The 20,382-nt window shown below is 39.8% G+C and overlaps 1 protein-coding gene across 2 annotated transcripts in view; it reads right to left on the bottom strand.

Moving 5' to 3' along the window:
- The window catches only part of BOC (BOC cell adhesion associated, oncogene regulated), an 87,534-nt gene that overhangs the window by 17,094 nt on the left and 50,058 nt on the right, over positions 1–20,382 (bottom strand). For both annotated transcript variants that reach the window (XM_020784984.3, XM_020784985.3), the window contains exons 4-8: positions 10,058–10,204; positions 5,453–5,596; positions 4,793–5,086; positions 3,730–4,002; positions 2,536–2,834 (exon numbers count right to left, since the gene is read on the bottom strand). In XM_020784984.3, the coding sequence (XP_020640643.3) occupies positions 2,536–2,834; positions 3,730–4,002; positions 4,793–5,086; positions 5,453–5,596; positions 10,058–10,204 (1,157 nt within the window). The remainder of the gene's footprint in view (positions 1–2,535; positions 2,835–3,729; positions 4,003–4,792; positions 5,087–5,452; positions 5,597–10,057; positions 10,205–20,382) is intronic.

Below are 20,382 nucleotides of genomic sequence, written 5' to 3'. Positions count from 1 at the left end.
GTGATACAAGTAGATTTAGGTGGGAGGAGGCATTCCGCTAGATACTGAGGTTTTTCTCCTTTGTCTCTCCTTTTCTTTTATCTCTTCCTTCAGTAGACCCTTTCCTTGCTACCTCTCCTCGTCAAACTTGTGTTAGCTCTCCCTGTTTGCTTGCTCTTGTTGCTTGTTCCCTGGGGTCAGTCTCAGTTTTATTCCTTTGCTTTGCTCTGATAGGAGTCAACAAACAGAAAATGTACAGGAAAGGGTAAACATTTCCTTCTCATTCACTGAACTTCTGTATCTCTTGGTAATATTATTCTCATCTTACAACATTCACATGCATACAGTATGTTCACAAAGAGCCATGCTCCTCTTTATACCTCCTTTGTCTTTAAGTTGTAATCATAATGTTATTATTGTGTGGCAGAGTAAATCAACATCCTACAAGGCAATTCTAAAAAATGGGAGCAGATCAAACAAAAAACTGTAACTTTTAATAATAAGCTTTGGATCTGATAATGTTGAAAAAGAGTACTGATATCTCCTTTGTGTTTGAATGAACATAAGAACATAAGAGCCCTGCTGGATCAGGCCAAGGGCCCATCTAGTCCAGCTTTCTGTATCTCACACTGGCCCCACCAGATGCCTCTGGGAGCATACGAGACAACTAAATACCTATCTCCTGATGCCCCTCCCCTGCACCTGACATTTTAAGGTAGCTTCCTTTTAAGCCTGGATATTATACATCTCCATCATGGCTTGTAACCTGCGATGGACTTTTCCTTTAGGAATCTGTCTAATACCCTTTTCAAGGTATCTAGGTCAGATTCCATCACTACATCCTATGGCAAGGAGTTCCACAGATTAACAACACACTGGGTAAATAAATATTTTCTTTTGTCTGTTCTCACTCTCCTAACACTCAATGAGAAGTATTTAACTAATTAAAAAAGGAGTCATGTTCTGGGATTTTCCCTTGCTTAGTGTATCTTTGTGAATGGTAGTGAGTATAAGAGGGTATCCTAAAGACCATCTTGACTGCTGAAATTGGCGTCAAATTCAGACCGCCCTCTGCAACTTAAAGATTAGTATCCTTTTTTATGACATTTTAAATGATAGACAGATAGATAGATAGATAGATAGATAGATAGATAGATAGATAGATAGATAGATAGATAGATAGATAGATAGACAGACAGACAGACAGACAGACAGACAGACAGACAGATAGATAGATAGATAGATAGAGATACATGCAATTATAGATACATTCATAATCCAGAGGATTTTTGAAGAATTGAATAATAATTCATGCTGAAAATATACATATATGAGAAGTGCTAACTGTTCTAGTGTGGTGCTCACCTCTATAAAAGTATTCTGACAGAGAATTTCAAATGTTTTACAAATCACTGCTATGATATTTGATTAAAAGATTACAATACAGTCCAAGACAATATATTTCAGTGCTGGTATGAAATATATCTATAGCTTAAGTGAACACATGCCAGAGTATGTTTATTGTAATGAGCTCTAATATAATATCTATTCACCATCTTGCTAAACCCAGTTTCTTTATTATAAAAAGAACATTTCAAAGTATCTGGTAAGCTCTGTAAAAACAGCAGTTGCACAAGGGTTAACAGGAACAGGCTCCATCTGTAAAGACCTTTAAGACACAAGAAAAGAGCCTCCAGCTGAGAATTTGCTCTGTGCTGGAAACATATTAGTGCCAAGTGCAGTGACCCATGATGACTCCTTCTGACCCAAGAACCTTCCAGGTGAAGATTTTGGAAAAAAAGGGACCTCAATCAAAAAAGCCAAGAAAGGACAAATTGCCACTTGCAAGCCATGATCCTGTGATGGTCTGGAATCACTCACACTCTTGGACAGGTGATTGGAGCTGCATTCTGTCTTAGCAAGAGGAGTAAATTCAGTGTAAAAAAAGCAACTTTTAAAAATATTAGACAGTATCTCAGAGAGAACAGCTAGGATGTCTCTTGTTTTTAATTTTTTCTTGTTCCACATTACCCAGTTAGGAGTTTCAAAAGACTTATACAACGCAGAAAAACAGGTATACTGTAAATGCCACATTTGAGTGCGGTGTATGTATAACTATAGCATTTATTTATCAGTCCACCTGCTAACCAAAAACTTAATTTGCACCAGTACAACTTCCTCACCATGCTGATAGCGATAAATGTTCCTCTCCACTTGATAAATGCCAGGAGACAGAACAGGCATCCTCTCAGTAAACAAAATGTCAGACATAGCTTACTGATTTTGTCAGAATTTCGGAGGTTAAGCACAGAAAGCTTAGTTAGTACTTGAAAGGCAGACTACCAGGGATCTTCAAGTAGAACTAGAAAAGGCTCATGCTTGAAATCCGGGGCAGCTGATGTCAGTCAGAGTTAACAATACTGGGCTATATGTAACAATATCTGATTTCAATATATTCAGCTTACAATATTCCTAGAAGCAGAGAAGCTATAATTCAGCAGTATTAATAAGTGCAGATGGTACAGAAGTATTAAAAGAACTCAGAAATATGCTAACCTTCCGATGTTTCACAATGTAGTAAAGGACAGGGGCTCGGCCATCATGTCGTGGTTTCCACAGCAATTCATATGAATCAGTTTTGGTAGTCCGGGGAGAGCTGAGGATGACAGGGGCCTCTGCTGGAGATACAAACTCTTTGGGGGTGCACTGCACAGACACTGCTGGTGCTGTGGGCCTGGGTCTTGGAAGGATGGCTCTCTCTTTCAGCACTTTTTCACTGCTGGTAAGTCTGGAAGGTGATGTGGCAGAAAGAGCCAAGTCTGTGATTGAGCCCCATGGTGGCTTTGGAGTTGTTTCTGGAAAGGAAGAGGGAATACAATTGCCATTTTAAACATTTGCACTAATGCACATATATCAGTTTCTGTCATGCCCAACAGCCAACAAAAGTGAATCTGAGACAGAAGCTATCACATGGACATTTACTGTGCATTACATGGCTTGCTTTTGGCTTAATATTATGATCACCTCTTGTAACAAAATCAGCAACAGACTTTATCAAATGGTGGTTAAAAACTAAGTGCCCATAATTTTAATAGTCTAATTGTCTAAACTAAATTCAAATATTATCCCACAAACACTTAAATTCGGTAGTGAACTACACATATATTGTACACATACTGTGCAATCTTTTTACAGGTTATGTTCTGGTTGTGTGCAGATGTGTGCAGAACTTTCAATATCGTGGCAATGGATATGATTTCCAAAGAACAAAGAATAAGTAGCAGTACTAGGAAGGGAACTAATTATGTCATGTTTGTGTCTTATAGTTAAATTATTTAACTGCTTTTCTGATTTTCATGAGACATTTATAATTTTTTAAAACCTTATCTCAGTATTGCAGTTGCAATCAACGGCAGAGTATAAATTATCTTATCAGTCTATAAATAAGCAGAGCAATTTAAAAGGCAGAACCAGGTACAGGGAACTATAAAATAAAGCAGCTAGTCCTTTGAACCAGCAGCAGATGTAGTCAAGGCCAATCTAGCTTCTGAGACTTGAACAGACACATTTTGTATGTGTCCCATTATTTCCTTTACAAAATTCCAGAAGTTAGAAATTTGCTAAGGTAAGATCCTTAGGATATTTTATTCAGAATCAGAATCTACACTGAGCTGTGTGACATGGTTTACATATGAGTCCACAACCATATGTATTCTTAAACAGGCCCTTATCATTTCACTGAAAACTTACCGGGCTTGGCAATTCTCAGTTGTACCATGGCTTGTGCACTCCCAACTTCATTCTCTGCCATGCACTGGTATATTCCTTCATCCTCAGGCCCCACACTGGAGACTCTCAGGGCTCTGCGAGTCAGCAGCATTCGATGGCTGGGGAAAAGAGGAACTGCGTTCCGCAGCCACACTACTGATGGCTGGGGGTTACCTCGAACCTTACAGGTGAACTTTGCATTCTGGCCCCAGGTGATAATCTGCTGAGATATTTCCATGCTAACCTCTGGAGGTTCTGAAAATAAAATAAATGTACATTCCAAGTTACTTGAGGACTGGAGTAAAAGCTCTGAAATATATAGTGCTAAACTGTGAAATATTTGCAGCTGCCCGCTTAAGATGCCATGTTATGTTCAGGATTTTATGGAGACAGTGGTATCCTGAAGTATTTCTCCATGCAAATAAGCACCATGCTTGTCTACAAGTATCACACAATGTATTCTTGATGCATTTGAATACACACCCTTGAGAGATAAGCAATTTCTAGTGCCTGCTCTATGTTGAGAAGCTCCAGAGTGGAAAACAAATGAAGCAGTTCTTTCATCAAATCCCACCAAGAACATTCTAATTCTTTTCTTGGGCTAATAATTAAGATTGTTAAGACCTAGGTAGATTACTCATGTATTGAACTCTGGAAACCAACCTGTTCATAAACAAATGCCCATCTTGTGCATTTCTTCTGTATGAATAGGTACTAGGTACTCCTACCAAATTAGGGTTATGGTACATTCACATGAATGAGGAGAAGAAGACTGTTTAGTCCTTACAAAGTGTTTAGCCCTTACAGTGACTGCTCACTACCACACTACTTTCTCTTAGAAGTGTCGCATGAAATATGCCTTTTTGTTTTGTAGATACTTAAGTTAGGCTCAAGTGAGATACAGTTTGCTACTCTTTCTTGAGAGTGTTAAAATTCACATTAAAACAATTCTGAAGAGAACAAGCACATGGGATTATCCAAGCAGTCTCTGGACAATGCCTGTAGCTGCTGTGGAAGAGAAGAAGGAAATTGCAGCTGCACTTACCAAACACTTGAACATTGTAGAGTATGAATGCTGCTGCAGCTTCTCCCACTCCATTGTCAGCCATACAACTGTAGGTCCCTGAGTCTTCTTCACTGATTGTATCGATTAGGAGATTGCTGAGAAGGAACCGGGTCTTGTTGTAGCTAGAGACATTGAAGCCATCCTTAGCCCATGTGACACGTGGAGGGGGAATTCCACTAGCTACACATTCAAGAATAAGGCTCTGTCCCTTGGTAACAATGATGGTCTGAGCTTCTGGTGGATAAATTATACGTGCTGCCTCAGCTGTTGAGCCTGGTGGGAAAAAACAAGAGGAAAATGTGAAAGATAAGATTCTTACAAAACAGAATGACACCAACAAATTCATTCTATAGGGAAAAAAATTGACTAATGAGAAAGATCCAACTGGAAATCACAAGCTGGAACTAGAGCTTCAGCAACTTGGCCATCAACAACATACATTTTAAAAGAAGGCTTTCACGTATTAATTTAAGGGCATTCCACCCAATAAGATAATAAACTTGTATTTTGTGATTATTTAACACTGTTAAATAATACACAATATTCACAGTGTATCACAGTTTTTGTAACATTTAACTTAACCACATTATTGTGAGAAAGGGCAGCCTGAAAAAAGAGCCTGGAAAATTTCTGACTTACGTTTCACACGAAGTCTCTCACTAGACACAGATGTTTTCACTTCCTGGGTGACAGGGTTGTAGGCTGCACATTTGTAAGTTCCTTCATCATCCTGACTAGCATTAACTATCTGAAGATTCCCTGATGGCATGATCAAGTAATTGTCTGTGAAAACAAAAGAGAAGAAGATTAGAACCATGTCATGAGGGAACGAACTTCTGTGCTGTTTGGTTCCTAAATAATATATACCTGGACTGGGCAACTTCAATGTGCAAAAAGCTATTTTTCAGATCGGTTGACAGTTCAGGGACTACATTTCCAAATGGAACAGCCAAAATGGACAATTAACATTCTTCTATTGTTTTTAATTTTTAACAATTACAGTGTTTTGTCACTTGAATGGAATGTAAATGCAAGATAATAATTACATGCCTCAAGTCAATTCCGACTTACAGGGGCCTTTTCCAGGGTCTTCTAGGCAGAGAATACATAGAAGAGGTTCACCATTCTCTTCTTCTGGGGGCACCCTGGGACTGTGCAGCTGGCACAAGCTGGCTCTTCCCACGGGAGGCACAGTGAGGAACTGAACTCTCAAACTCTGGCTCTGCAGTCATACACTGAGTCTCATATGGCATGGATGAGCAAAGCACAGCCTGAAGACTAAATATGCTGCCTGAAGAGTTTCACTATGACCCAAGCTCCCCGAACCCTCCACCTTTTCTTTGCCTGAAATGGACAATAGTGCCCTCTACAGAGTATAACCCAGAGTATTCACTGGAAGGACAGATCCTGAAGCTGAGGCTCCAATACTCTGGCCATCTCATGAGAAGAGAAAATTCCCTGGGAAAGACCCTAATCTTGGGAAAGTGTGAAGGCAAGAGGAGAAGGGGACAACAGAGGACAAGATGGTTGGACATTGTCATAGAAGCGACCAACATGAATTTGACCCAACTCTGGGAGGCAATGGAAGACAGGAGGGCCTGGCATGCTCTGGTCCATGGGGTCACGAAGAATTGGACACGACTAAATGACTAAACAACAACAACAACAACAACAACAACAACAACAACAACAACAACAACAGAGTATAACTGGCCATTTCAGGCTGGTACAACCGTTGTATAGTTACCACCTGTTTAGAAAAATCAAGTGTGGTTGTGGAAATGGCCCAGAATTGCTCACTGTGCCCTTAGAGCATACAGCTGACTATTTGGGAGCGCCAACAGTTATTCTGAATTTAAAAAGTAGGAGAGTCACGGGAATATGGATGGTACAGATCTCCAGTGATGACCATCTCCTGAACCCCTGAGGTTTCCCACTGCCGTTGCAAAGCAATTTTATAAAGGAAGAGCTCTTAACCTAGTTTGGAGTAAAAAGTAGCTCAGTTTTTAAAAAATCTGTAGTTTTCCTGGCAAATATTTTTATATATGTTTATACAGATTTAATTTCTGAGCAGCATCCAGCAGGGATTACTCCCTAGGATGTATGTCTAAGATTCAAAGCTAAGAGGGTAGGTGGCTATGTATTACAGTGGTGCCCCTCATGACGATTATCCGTTCTGTTAAAATCGCTGTACAGCGAAATCGTTGTCATGCAAAAAAACCCCCAATGAAATGCATTGAAAACTGGTTAATGTGTTCCAATGGGGAAATACCTCCTCATCTAGCGAAGATCACCCATAGAGAACCGCCGATCAGCTGTTTAAAATCGCTGTCTTCCGAAGCTTCTGTCCGGAAAACAGCCATTTTGCGAAGGGAGGGAAGCCATTTTGTAGAGCCGGAAAAAACTTGGTTTTGCAAACAAACGGTTCGCGAAGCAAGGACCTAATCAACGTAAAGTGGATTTCCCCCATAGGAACCATCATTTTGCGATTGCAATAGCAATCGCAAAAAAGTCATCGTCAAGCGATTTCGTCGTTTACTGGGGTAAGCGTCTAGCGGGGCACCACTGTACTTTGAAAGAAAGAAGTATAATGGTTATATATGGACAGATCCCTATATGTGGGATATCTTTTGCATATTATTTTGTTTTCTATCACCTTTCAGTTATCACTGAGGCAAAGGTCAGATATTACTACAGTGTTAGGAGAGCTGCTTCCTTTCTATCAAGTTTCACACCACTGTGGTAACAGATAAGTTGGGCCCTCACTATTGCTCTTTAGTAAATATTATATACCACAGAAGAGATTGTTTTTGTTTTTTTGTAATTAGTGCTGAAATTCAGTACGTCTCAAAAGACATGTGGCTTGGCATTGGAATACTATAATCAGAGTGGCTTATTTTTATGAACAGATTTATCAGGGGAATGACACTAGGTCTCTCTGACTGCAAATCATGTCTGTGCTTTTGTCAGCAAACACCATGGAAGACAGGCAAAATAGAATAGAATAGAGCTACAGTAAGAAAACAAAATAATATGCAAAATATATCCTACATATAGGAATTTGCCCACATATAACTACAGTGGTGCCTCGTATAACGAGCGCCCCGTTTAACGAAGAAATCGCATAGCCATTTTTCCCCATAGGCACCATTTTCCCCCAGCTGAGCGGTGGGAGCTTTGAAGCCCCGCCGCTCAGCTGGGGGAAAATGTTGGCAGTGGGCTGCGGACTTGGAAGGACCCCGAAGCCACCGTCCCCTGCCGACAATTCTCTTCCGAGCTCTCAAAGGGCCCCCTCCGATATTGGAGAAAGCCCTTTGAGAGCTCGGAAGGCTCTCAGCGGCGGCGGGGGAAGGGTACGGGGGTGTCGAAGGCTTCCAGGCCTTTGCCTGGAAGCTTCCAGATACCCCCCACACCCTGTCCCCGCCGCCGGCAGCCTCCCCACGCCGCCTCCCCCGGCCGTTCTCGGACTTCTGGAAGTCCAAGAACGGCTGGGGAAAGCGGTGCGGGGAGGCTTCAAGCATCGGGGACAGGGTGCGGGGGGATAGGGAAGGCTTGAAGCCTACCCACGCCGCTTACCCAGGCCGTTCTCGGACTTCCGGAAGTCCGAAAACGGCCTGGGTGGGATCCAAGCCCGGGATGCCTGAAAGGCATTCCAATCCCACCACCCTCCCCCCGCGGCTTGGATCCGAGCCGCGGTGGCTACCCCAGCCATGGCCGGACTCTAGGGAGTCCAGCCATGGCTGAGGTAGCTGCCATGGGTCAGATCCAAGCCACGGGGGGAGGGAGAAAACCGGTTAATCCGTTCCAATTGGAACGGATTAACCGGTTTTCAATGCATTCCTATGGGAAATGGTGCTTCACATAACGATGTTTTCACATAACGTTTTTTTTCGGAACCAATTAACATCGTTATGCGAGGCACCACTGTATTTTACTTCTTTCTCTCAAATGATACATAGCCACTTTCAAGTATGAAATATTACAAAACTTTTCAAAAGATATTTGTGTTTTATCAGTGAGACCACACTGTCTCCTTTGACCATGGCATGGGCTTCAAGTGTTTGAGGATGGTGGACTGACATATGTATGACACAAACAAAGAATAATGGGAGTAGCAGAGAGGACTCCAGTTCCAAGCCATTCAAAACAAACTGAAGTTCAGACTGACTCTTCCATCCCACTGCTTGGTACTTTTGCACTAATCTGGTGCAAGGGAGGGCAATCTTGCTTGGAATTGATCCAAGAAAATATCCTCTGTTGCCTCAAAGATTCCTTCCATGAATGTGGGCCACAGCAGATTTGCCCATTCTTGCATTTTCTAGCAGTCATATCTACTTTTCACAGATGCATTTTTAGAGTCATGACAATAACAGAAACAATTATGAAATTGTTATGGGGTGAACAAGAAGAATTTGCAAGTGTGAAGTCCAGTTTACTATTCACAGAACCACAATAATGCTGAGAATATATATTACATATATTGACAGCAGCTAGAATAGTATGGGCTCAATACTGGAAAATTGAGAAATCTCCGTTAAAAGAAAAAATTGTACAAAAAATCTTATATTGTGCAGAGATGATAAGATTGACAATGACAATTAAAGGGGAAGAGGATTCGGGATATGATCAAAAGTGGAATAAAATGTATGAGTGGCTAGAGCAAAGAAATAAAGTATAGAGACAAATGAGACATGATATGATATGAGCAATTTGATGTATATCCTGTGAACATGACGAGTGACAATGGAAATGTTTTTATGTGTTATAAAAATTTAAATTACAAAATAATAAAGTTGAGAATAGTGATTAAATAGGGCCTTCTTGGCTGTTGCTCCCCAACTTTGGAACACCCTCCCTATAGAGATCTGCCTGGCTCCAACACTTTTGGCTTTTTGGTGCCAGGCAAAGACCTTTCTGTTTAGCCAGCATTTTAATTAAATAGTATCATTTAGCTGGCCATATGAGCAGCAGGATTTATTAATATTAATGTTTTATGACTGTTTTAATATAGGCCCTATATTATAGGGATTATTATAATACTGTCTATTTTTAATGGTTTTGATGTTTTTAAAGTTTTAATATTGTTGTACACCGCTCAGAGACCATTAGTAATGGTGTGGCTAAAAAAATCTTTTAAATAAATAAATAGACCAGCCAGAAAATGTAAGAACATTACAAGAAACCAAGAAAAAAAGCAGACACTTGCTCCAATGTTTTTACTTTCCCTAGTTAGTTACAGCTCACCTCTGGAAGCTTCCAGCCATTCTTGTTTCACGCTGTAGCGAACTTGGGCCTTTGGATGGCTTTCAGGAAGATCGCATGCTATCACAGCTGTATTTCCCTCATCAACTTCTATCACATGTTGGCCGTAATATTTGAAGTCTTTGAGATCTATTAAGAAGATGGTCGAGGATTAGTTAAAAGCAGGAAGTTAGCCTTTACATACAGGCAACAAGGTGAATTCCGAACACAAAATAAATCAATTTAAAAGGAATCATGAGAGGCTTGAGGAAGATTAAAACTTTCTCATCTACCATTTGAAAAACAAAACAAAGCAAAACCAGCTTTTACAATATGCAGGTCTCTGAAGTGGGATACAAATAATCAAAATACTGGTTATTTGATACCATCCAATCCTAAACCTGGATGAAAATATCAAACTACTTGATACAAGGAGAACATGAGGTCCTCAACCCTCAGTTTCCTTCATACAAGAAAGAAAGAAAGAAAGAAAGAAAGAAAGAAAGAAAGAAAGAAAGAAAGAAAGAAAGAAAGAAAGAAAGAAAGAAAGAAAGAAAGAAAGAAAGAAAGAAAGAGGTCTGGTCTCTGGAAGTGATTGATATTTGAGAGTGATTCCCTCCCCCAACGTTTGGGTTTTAAGAGGTTGGGGAAGCTTGTGGAGCAGCAGTGTGCTGCCTGCAAGACCACATACAGCCTCCGGGCCACTCTTTGCCAGTCTTAATCTACAAGTATTGCACAAATCTATCATACATTAGGGCACCAACTTCAAGCAAAAATAGCACTGACGTTTCATTCTTAGTCCTGATGTAGAGTAGCACTAGTTTTGCTTTTTCTCCTTAAAGTTCTGGAGAATTCTCAAAACTATCTGCTATAACCAAACAATCCTTAAACAGCTATCAAAACACTTTGTAAAATAAGCTTTGTCTCTGACCATATGGAATTACTGTTCTCAACATAAAAAAGGTTTTAAATGGGTTGATGCGACTTTAGCACAAACATAAAACTATCAACTAATCTTCAAATAAAATATTTTAAATGCTGTCTACTTAGTCTGGGCTTAGTGATTTAAAGGTAAATAGTAATTGAGAATGTGACTATATTACTACTTCCTAATTTCACTGTTCTGTCAGATGGTTAATTCATTCATCTAGTCTATATTTAACTTACATAAAAATAAATTTCAGGCAATGTATCCTCTGATTTTCTCATGTACGTGACTTCACCCCTGCACGTGCACACAACTCTGCACCACCCTTTGCACGGTTCTGTTGTGACCGGAACTAAAGAGATTGAACATGATTGCTGCGTGGAGTAGGCTGAAAGCTGCGCGGAGGGAGGTGGAGTCACATGCGCACAGCTTAGAGGGAACCTTAATTTCAGGGCAATATAGGTACATCATTAATCATCAATACTAAAGTCACAACACCATAAACAATAAAACTGAGAAATGGTTTTAACAATATTCAAAAAAAACCAAATGATATAACAATTTAAAATCTCTGGGTAAAGAAAGAAGTCTTGACCCAGTGCTGAAAAATATACAAAGTTGGCGACAGCCTCCAAGTGGCCTAAATGTCTCCATTTTGAACCACATCTCCTTATCCCAGTTCCACTGAAAATATATTACAACTGAATTTATATCCAAGCAAGCTTGTAACTGTTTCTCACATCCTTTATAGGTTAGTGATGTGGTCCTAGTCTGGAACTTCATGAAAACAGGACTGGAACCCAGTTGGTCAGAACCTTTCATCACTTTAGTCGCTGAATTAAATCATGAGTTAGACTGAGACATGCAGTCATAAGATTGCACATCTGTAGTCTGACAGCGTGATAGTCAGACCATTAGTTGTCAATAAATGAATGTTTTACCCACTGTATTAAGAAAGACAAAGGAAGCTAAACACCATTCTGTTATGTCAGGGGTGGGCAACATGCAGTCTCTGGGCTGCATGAAGTCCTCTAGGATCCAAATGTAGTCCTCAGTTCCTTCAATCCTCAACAATTATTTCTAGAAACAAATGTGCTCAGAAAATCCCCTCTAGGGGATATGGAGGCAATTGTGCCATGTTTTAAACAGCTCACAGCATCTTTGAGGCGTCTCACAACTATTCTTTTAAAATGGTCAATAGAGGGCACAATTGAACATTTTCAGTAAAAACAAAAACACTATAAGAAATTAGGGGATGGCTGATCACAGGTGTGAATTCAGTTCTCCAAGGTCCAGAAATGGGTATATACAGCCCCCAATCTCTCCTTTATACACTGCAGACCACATACACACAGTTGAGCTGGATCAGTGAATCTAAACCCATGGGTTTGCATATGTTTCTGATGTACAACTCTCAGAATCCATCATACTGCCCAGCTAGCAGGAGTTTCTTGGACCTGGAACTTAACAAGTATCTGTGGACCCAAAATTGTGCTGGACAGTTTCAGTCAAAACCATTTTTTACCTGAAATTACTGGGAAAATCTTTGCTTTTTTTTAAAAAAAGGAAACAGTGTTTTTCAACAGAAGCTGAAAATAAAGAGCAACAGTCTAGTATCCTATTCAATACTTATATGTGTGCAGAACTCTAGTAGTGGAAGGTGCTGCAAGTGATCTAACAAGGTGTCGGTTACACATAAGCAGCACCTTGTCATATGTCTGTAGCTGGAATTCTACAAACATGAATACTGAGCAAGGTATCTGAATGGATATGCAAATAGCAGGGAACTCTGACCATTCATTAGTAATCTTACTGCTGTGTTCAATGAAATGCAATGAAAATGTAATAAATGCACAAGACTGTTAGCCCAAAACGTTTAATGAAATGTTTAGAAGTCCCCAAAAGTCTTAGTCATGCTTTCTTAATAACACTGGACAATCTGGTGTTGCAATGGCTTTTAGTTGGGGGGATCACAGATTATATCTGAAAAAACATAATATGATATACCACAAAAATACAAGAATGCAATGATTAAACTTGTTCCTAATATTATCTTGGGAAGACAATGTTGCGAACTCTCTTCACCCTCCAAAAAAGGAAACATTTTTCAGGCAGAGCAAATAATAAGTATAATATTTCACAGACCACACCTTCTTTATCCCTAGGCTAGACTTCTATGCTAGTCCCTGGCTCATACTAGTGTTCTTAGGAGGTAAACAGCCAACACAAAGGTTCTTTGAAAAAGAGAACGAGTAAAGCAAATCAAGAGGGATGGATCAGTTTCACTCTAGAATGCAACTGACGTGACACCTGCCCTGAAATGTCTGCCTGTCAGTACATTTAGAAATCAGGAGGGAATATTCACAAAAGCTCTCCCCAAAGCCAGTTTTTAAAAATAAAAATAGAAAATCCTTCCTCCTCTTCCTCCCTTAGCCATTTCTATTACTCTATCTGTACTTCTTAACCCTCTACAAAGGCTTTTAAGACAGAGAGAACTACCTGAAGACATCTCATAATAACTTTGTAGGTCTCTTCTATAGCAATCATCTCCCCTTGTTCCCACAGAACAAACAGTAGTTCCTAAGGTATAACACCCCCATGTAAAGTTCACAAGGCTAATGCTGAGGCTCCAATGCCCTACAGTTAACCTGTTAGAGCACTGATTTCCAGCAGTGAGACAAGATCCATCAGCTGGCTATAGCTGTCTGAGAGCAGCTTGCCAGTTTATTAGTGGGACTCAAAACAGGAAAAAAAAAAGTTGAGAGGATCTGTAACAGAATGCTGTAAAAACTCCTGAGAGTTCATAGGAAAACTCAAATTTAGTCCTCATAGTTCCTTGTGTCTCTGTCTTTCCTCAACAGACAAGTCCTGAATAAACTGAATACCTTCAGCCAACAGAATCCACTAATCCACATTGTGTTTGTCAGGGTGTCCTTTATCCTCCATTATCTCAATATGTTCAGTAAGAGGGAAATGGAAGAATGAGAAAGAAATGGTGCTTTATTCTTATGATGTTCCAATGCATGTGGTTGATCAAGATGATGGATTGCTCAGTGGTTTGAGATATCTAGCTGTGGAGCCAGAGGTTTGCAGTTCAGTTCCTCACTGTGCCTCCTTGACTGGGCTGATGATCCATAGGGTTCCTCCTAGCTCTGTAATTCTGAGATGATGATGATTATATTTGTGCTACTCTTCTAATGTTTGTGCCAGACTACCCCAAACTACACGTTTTTGTATGTAGGAGTCAGGTATATGAATGCAAGGATATTTAAGGAGCACTAAGCATTCATATAAACATGAAACTATTATTGGGGGTGAAGGCTATGAGAAGTTTGATGTATGTTTGGAAAAGGCTGAGCACTAAAATGAAGGCATGCCCCACACAGAAAACGCTAAGGATTATCAGGTGTAAAGCCTAAGACAGTTAGTTCCTTTACTTTCAGGCAATTAGTTACACAAAAAGGAAATTCTACCAGACACAAGTAGCACAACAATGCTGTCCTGAGATAACAAAAGCTGTAGCAATACTGCATACTGAACTACTGAACTACTTCTTAATTTCATACTCCATCTCCAGACCATATTCTGTAATGGAGAAAAGAAGCAATCCATCTAAAATCAAGCCATCTGAAAAGATGCTATATTCCTCTTTCTCATTCTTATATCTTAATCATCTTGGTTTTGGCTCATGAATGTTGATAGCTGAAAGCCCAGACTTTTAGACTCTCTTAATATCACATGTGACAGTAAGTTGTGTACAGTTGGACTGGATCAATGCAAGTATTTAGGCAACCGAGAAAGGAAAAACTAGAACAGCCTGTGAACTCAAAACTATGGCCAAGCCTCTACTGGCAGACTGGAAGAGTGGAAAAATATGTTTTCATTCTCTGGGATTTATACCAGCTCTCCAAGAGTAAAAGACAGCTTTGGCTCCAAGGTTCTCCCACCCACGCTCATGGAAAAGTGACATGAAATTTCTCAAACAGGCTAATTAAAGCAAGATTGCTTCAAAAACATTTCAAAATAAAAAACAGCTCCCTTGGCAGGATGGCAAAAAGCCTCCCCAAACACAAAATGTATTAGCTGTCAGTGCTAGTGCTTGGATTCAAAAAGGAAAGAAGTAGAGACACCAAAGACATGAGAGTGACTTGCAGCAAACATGTTTAATACTTCAAGAATGTCTTGGCATCATACAACTAAATAATAATAATAAACATAGCGAGACAGCATAATGGTGAACTTCAGAAAAATAATTAATCTTTTACAGGCAAACTCAGGAGAGAGCGCCATTCTGCTGGGTATTTCTGACAGATGAAGTTTAACTGATGGCTTGCAATACTGCTGCTACCTATGCTGCAATACCTACAGTATGTCTAAGAAAAGAATGTTGCTAGCTTGATTCTTCCATTTCTCTGTTTCATAGGATAGAATTTTAAGAGACGCATAAAAATACGGAAAAAGAGTAGGAGAAGACAGTAAAAGAGAACTTAAAGTTTGACTGCTCGCACTACACGTTTCTCTGATCAACAAAATATAAACTAGAAAAAGAAAATTAATGCGCATCTTGGTGGTCCAAATTTATCACAGCACTATTTTAACCCAGAACCAAGACAACAGCTCCAGAACTGTCGAAAAAAATGTATATGCACAAAAGAAGACCCAAGGCCTTAAAAAACAACACACAAAACAAAACAAAAACACCTCCAAGCCAATGAGTGAAAGGGAGGAAAAACGCCAGACTTCTGCAATCCAACTCACTTGGAAAGAACTTTCTTTGCAGATGGAAAACATTATTTTTCTGCTATTAGAAGATCTGCTTGGAGGGAAAAAAGAGACAACATACAGGTTCAGAAGGGTAAGCATGGCCTGGAGGTAAAACAGACCTAATCATACTTCTGAGTTATATGCTGAACTCTTGTTAATTTTTTGCTCAGGTCACTTTATTTTCCCCATGTTTTAAAGTTTATTATCACTAAAATGGATGTATTTTTATATTTGCTCCACATAAAGAAATGTTGCTATCTTGTTAATAAAGCAAAATAAATAAATAAATAAATAAATAATAAAAAAAACACCCACACAACAAAACTTAGCAACCCAAACACAGCAGTATAGTGAATCCAAATAAAACTATCATCGTTTATATTAAAAGGAAAACTATCTAGAGTGGCATAGCCGCACCATTACCCGTGGCCCAGAAGCCACTGATAATGGTGCGGCTAAAAATATTGTAAATAAATAAATATCCCACTACAATCTGTTGCTTAAAAAAAACCTCATTTTTTCCTACATGAAAACACTCTACACTCTCTATCTTGTTCTGCTATATGGTTCACCATTCCGTTCCAGGAGAGTATGCTCATATATTTTAAAATTAGCATGAGAAATGGAATAGAATATAACAGGGCCATTTCACACAATCAGGACTGAGTGTTACATCCATCTGTAGGTTATAATAATTAAGTGCATAGAATACATTAAGTGCAAGTTTCAAAATATGTACACCATATATACATATGGCAGGAAACCAAAGTCAATTGTGGTTTATTATAGCACATACTGGGCTGGGGAAATGTGTATTTACCTCACATGCAATAGGACAGACTAGTGGTAATGCTGCCTGTTCATGTGCAACATACAAAGCAGTCTTCATTGTGTGTGGCTCAGCATGGCTTTATGTCTCCAATCTAAACTCAACACTCTTTTCCAATGAGTCAAACAAGCTTTCAACCACAGGCAGCCCATGATCAGAATGGAAGGGGCTCACTGCTGCTTGGACCATGATCTGCCTCTGCCTTTACCCACCTCTCAGTGTGAACTGTAAACTTAAGAAGGAAGGAAGTATACTAAAACTGAATTACAATGTAAAGTTCGAAGTAGCAAATGTCAGGTTGCCTTAGGACCCAGTTAGTAAAAAGCTTTAAACTGGTACTGTTCCCTCTATTTATTCTCCCTTGTGCTCCCAAATCTGATGATTTAACATTTCTCCACTCACGAAGGACTGAATTATAGAATGGGAAGTGTGAATGACAGATAAGATTGAAGGAGATATTCTACTGTAAACCCCATTTAAGCTAGAGGAGTACTAACTGTTGAAGCTTTGTCTGATTTCTCTTATACTTTGTCTTATTTGTTGATGCACTTTACATAGGACAGAAACACATTGCCTGGGCTGGAAATATCTACCTGACCTTAGCAGAAGCTTGGAGATATTATACCTAACAGTGACAGCAGTGAGGAACAGCAAAGCCCTGTTCAGAGATTGCTTACTCTCTTTAGTCAACATGCAAAGTTTTGTTACAGTTTTCTAGGGCACTTGCTCGCACACAGCACTTTTATATGAACAAAAACTTAAGAGACAAACAGAGATAGTAAAAATGAATAAGGGCAGAACCAGGCACTCCTCTGCATCTTGGATAATGGATGGTAATATCAGAGGATGGCTTCTGTATCTCAGAAAAGAGGTACTTGCTACTGGTATGGTTGCTGTTTTGCTCTACTAGTATTTGTGCAAACACAACCTTTGCTCATTTTCAACTGTCCACTCATGTCATTGTGTTGAAAACTCCTTTTACATACATGCACACATCCTATTTCTCTTCTCATAGGCAAACACACACACTACTATGCTATCCTTTATATATACTGTACTTCCCTTTGCATATGTACAAGTCCTGCCTTATCTTCCAAAGTTATCTAGAGTGGGCCTTCTCTATCACTGCTCCCAGACTCTGGAACTCCCTCCCCACAGGAGATCAAGCTGACATCATCTTTACTATTCCTTCCTTCAAGCAGGCCTTTTCTTAGTGACTGGCTGTCTGAGATGTGTTTTTAAATGGGCCAAAGGGCCTTGTTGCTTTTGAATGTGTTTCTGGTGTTGATTTTATTTGTCATTTTAAGTGTGGTATTTGATTCGTTTAAAAAAATACTTGGATACTTACTCTTTTTAGCTTTTAAATACTGTATAGTCTTTAAGATGTAAACTGCCTTGGTTCCTTTTTAAGGAGAAAGACAGGGTAAAAATATCTGTAAAACATCCCATTCATCACACCTACTTTAACATGTGAAAGCCAGGACCACTCATATGTTTTCTACCTTGGAAGTTCTTAGAGAATGAAAATGGCTTTTCAACATGAAACCAACAACTGTATCAAGGGACTTATCAGATTAGAGGCTCCAGCAAAAGCTAAAGGAAGAAAGAGGCTTTTGTTGTTGTTGAGAAGACAGCTGCAAATACCCTCAGTCCCCACTGACATGTTGGGAAAAGCTGACACCCAGGTGTTTAGCTGAAGTTGTAAATTACTGTCCTAGCTTGATTTTCACAGTCCAAGAGAATGAATGTGCAAATGAACAATTTTTATGAAATGGGCACATGGAATAAAATTTGATTCTCACAAATATGTGTTGTTGTTTAGTCATTAAGTCATGTCCGACTCTTCGTGACCCCATGGACCAGAGCACGCCAGGCCCTCGTGTCTTCCACTGCCTCCCGGAGTTTGGTCAAATTCATGTCGGTAGCGTCAGTTACACTCAGGATTGATTTCTTTCAGAATGGATCGGTTGTTCTCCTTGCAGTCCAGAGGAGTCTCCTCCAGCACCACAATTAAAAAGCATCAATTCTTCGGCTCACAGCTTTCTTTATGGTCCAGCTCTCACTTCCATACATCGCTACTGGAAAAACCACAGCTTTGACTATGCAGACCTTTGTTGGCAAGATGATGTCTCTGCTTTTTAAGATGCTGTCTCGGTTTCTCATCACTTTCCTCCCAAGAAGCAGGCATCTTTTAATTTCGTGGCTGCTGTCACCATCTGCAGTGATCACAGATCCCATGAAAGTAAAATCTGTCACTGTCTCTGTATCTTCCCCTTCTATTTCCCAGGAGGTGATGGGACCAGTGGCCATGATCTTTATTTTTTTGATGTTAAGCTTCAGACCATTTTTTGCGCTCTCCTCTTTTACCCTCATTAAGAGGTTCTTCAATTCATTCTCACTTTCTGCCATCAGAGTGGTATCATCTGCATATCTGAGGTTGTTGATATTTCTTCCGGCAATCTTAATTCCTGCTTGGGATTCCTCCAGTCCGGCCTTTCGTATGATGCATTCTGCATATACGAATTTCCCAATTTTGAACCAATCAGTTGTTCCATATCCAGTTCTAACTGTTGTTCCTGTCTCACATACAGATTTCTCAGGAGGTAGATAAGGTGGTCAGGCACTCCCATTTCTTTAAGAACATGCCATAGTTTGCTGTGGTCCACACAGTCAAAGGCTTTTGCATAGTCAATGAAGCAGAAGTACTGTAGATGTTTTTCTGGAACTCTGGCTTTCTTCCTAATCCAGTTCATGTCAGCAATTTGGTCTCTAATTCCTCTGCCCCTTCGAAATCCACCTTGTACTTCTGGGAGTTCTTGGTCCACATACTGCTGAAGCCTACCTTGTAGGATTTTGAGCATAACCTTACTAGCGTGGGAAATGAGTGCAATTGTAAAGTAGTTGGAGCATTCTTTGTCACTGCCCTTCTTTGGGATTGGGATGTAGACTGATCTTTTCCAATCCTATGGCCACTGCTGAGTTTTCCAAACTTGCTGGCATATTTAATGCAGCACTTTAACAGCGTCATCTTTTAAGATTTTAATTAGTTCCACTGGGATGCCATCACCTCCACTGGCCTTGTTAAATAAGCTTTCTAAGGCCCACTTGACTTCACTCCCCAGGATGTCTGGCTCAAGATCAGCCACCACACTATCTGGGTTGTCCGGGACATCCGGATCTTTCTGGTATAATTCCTCTGTGTATTCTTGCCACCTCTTCTTGGTGTCTTCTTTTCTGTTAAGTCCCTACCATTTTTGTCCTTATCATGTCCATCTTTGCACAAAAGGTCCTTTAATATCTCAAATTTTTTTGAATAGATCTCTGGTTTTTCCCTTTCTATTATTTTCCTCTATTTCTTTGTATTGTTCATTTAAGAAGGCCTTCTTGTCTCTTCTTGCTATTCTTTGCAAGTCTGCATTCAATTTTCTGTAACCTTCCCTATCTCCCTTTCATTTAGTTTCCCTTCTCTTCTCTGCTATTTCTAAGGCCTCCTTGGACAGCCAATTTGCTTTCTTGCATTTCCTTTTCTTTGGGATGTTTTTTGTTGCTGCCTCCTATATAATGTTACGAGCCTCCATCCATAGTTCTTCAGGCACTCTGTCCACCAAATCTAGTTCCTTAAATCTGTTCTTCACTTCCACTGTGTATTCATAAGGGATTTGGTTTAGATTATACAGCACCTGACTAAACCAGTGGTTTTTCCTACTTTCTTCAGTTTAAGCTTGAATTTTGCTATAAGAAGCTGATGATCAGAGCTACAGGTCTTGTTTTTGCTGACTGTATAGAGCTTCTCCATCTTTGGCTGCA

Source organism: Pogona vitticeps, chromosome 3 (assembly GCF_051106095.1).
Source record: "Pogona vitticeps strain Pit_001003342236 chromosome 3, PviZW2.1, whole genome shotgun sequence".
In the NCBI taxonomy this organism is placed as follows: domain Eukaryota; kingdom Metazoa; phylum Chordata; class Lepidosauria; order Squamata; family Agamidae; genus Pogona; species Pogona vitticeps.
The sequence above is the reverse complement of the archived record's forward strand: the minus strand, read 5'-3'. Positions and strand labels throughout refer to the sequence as shown.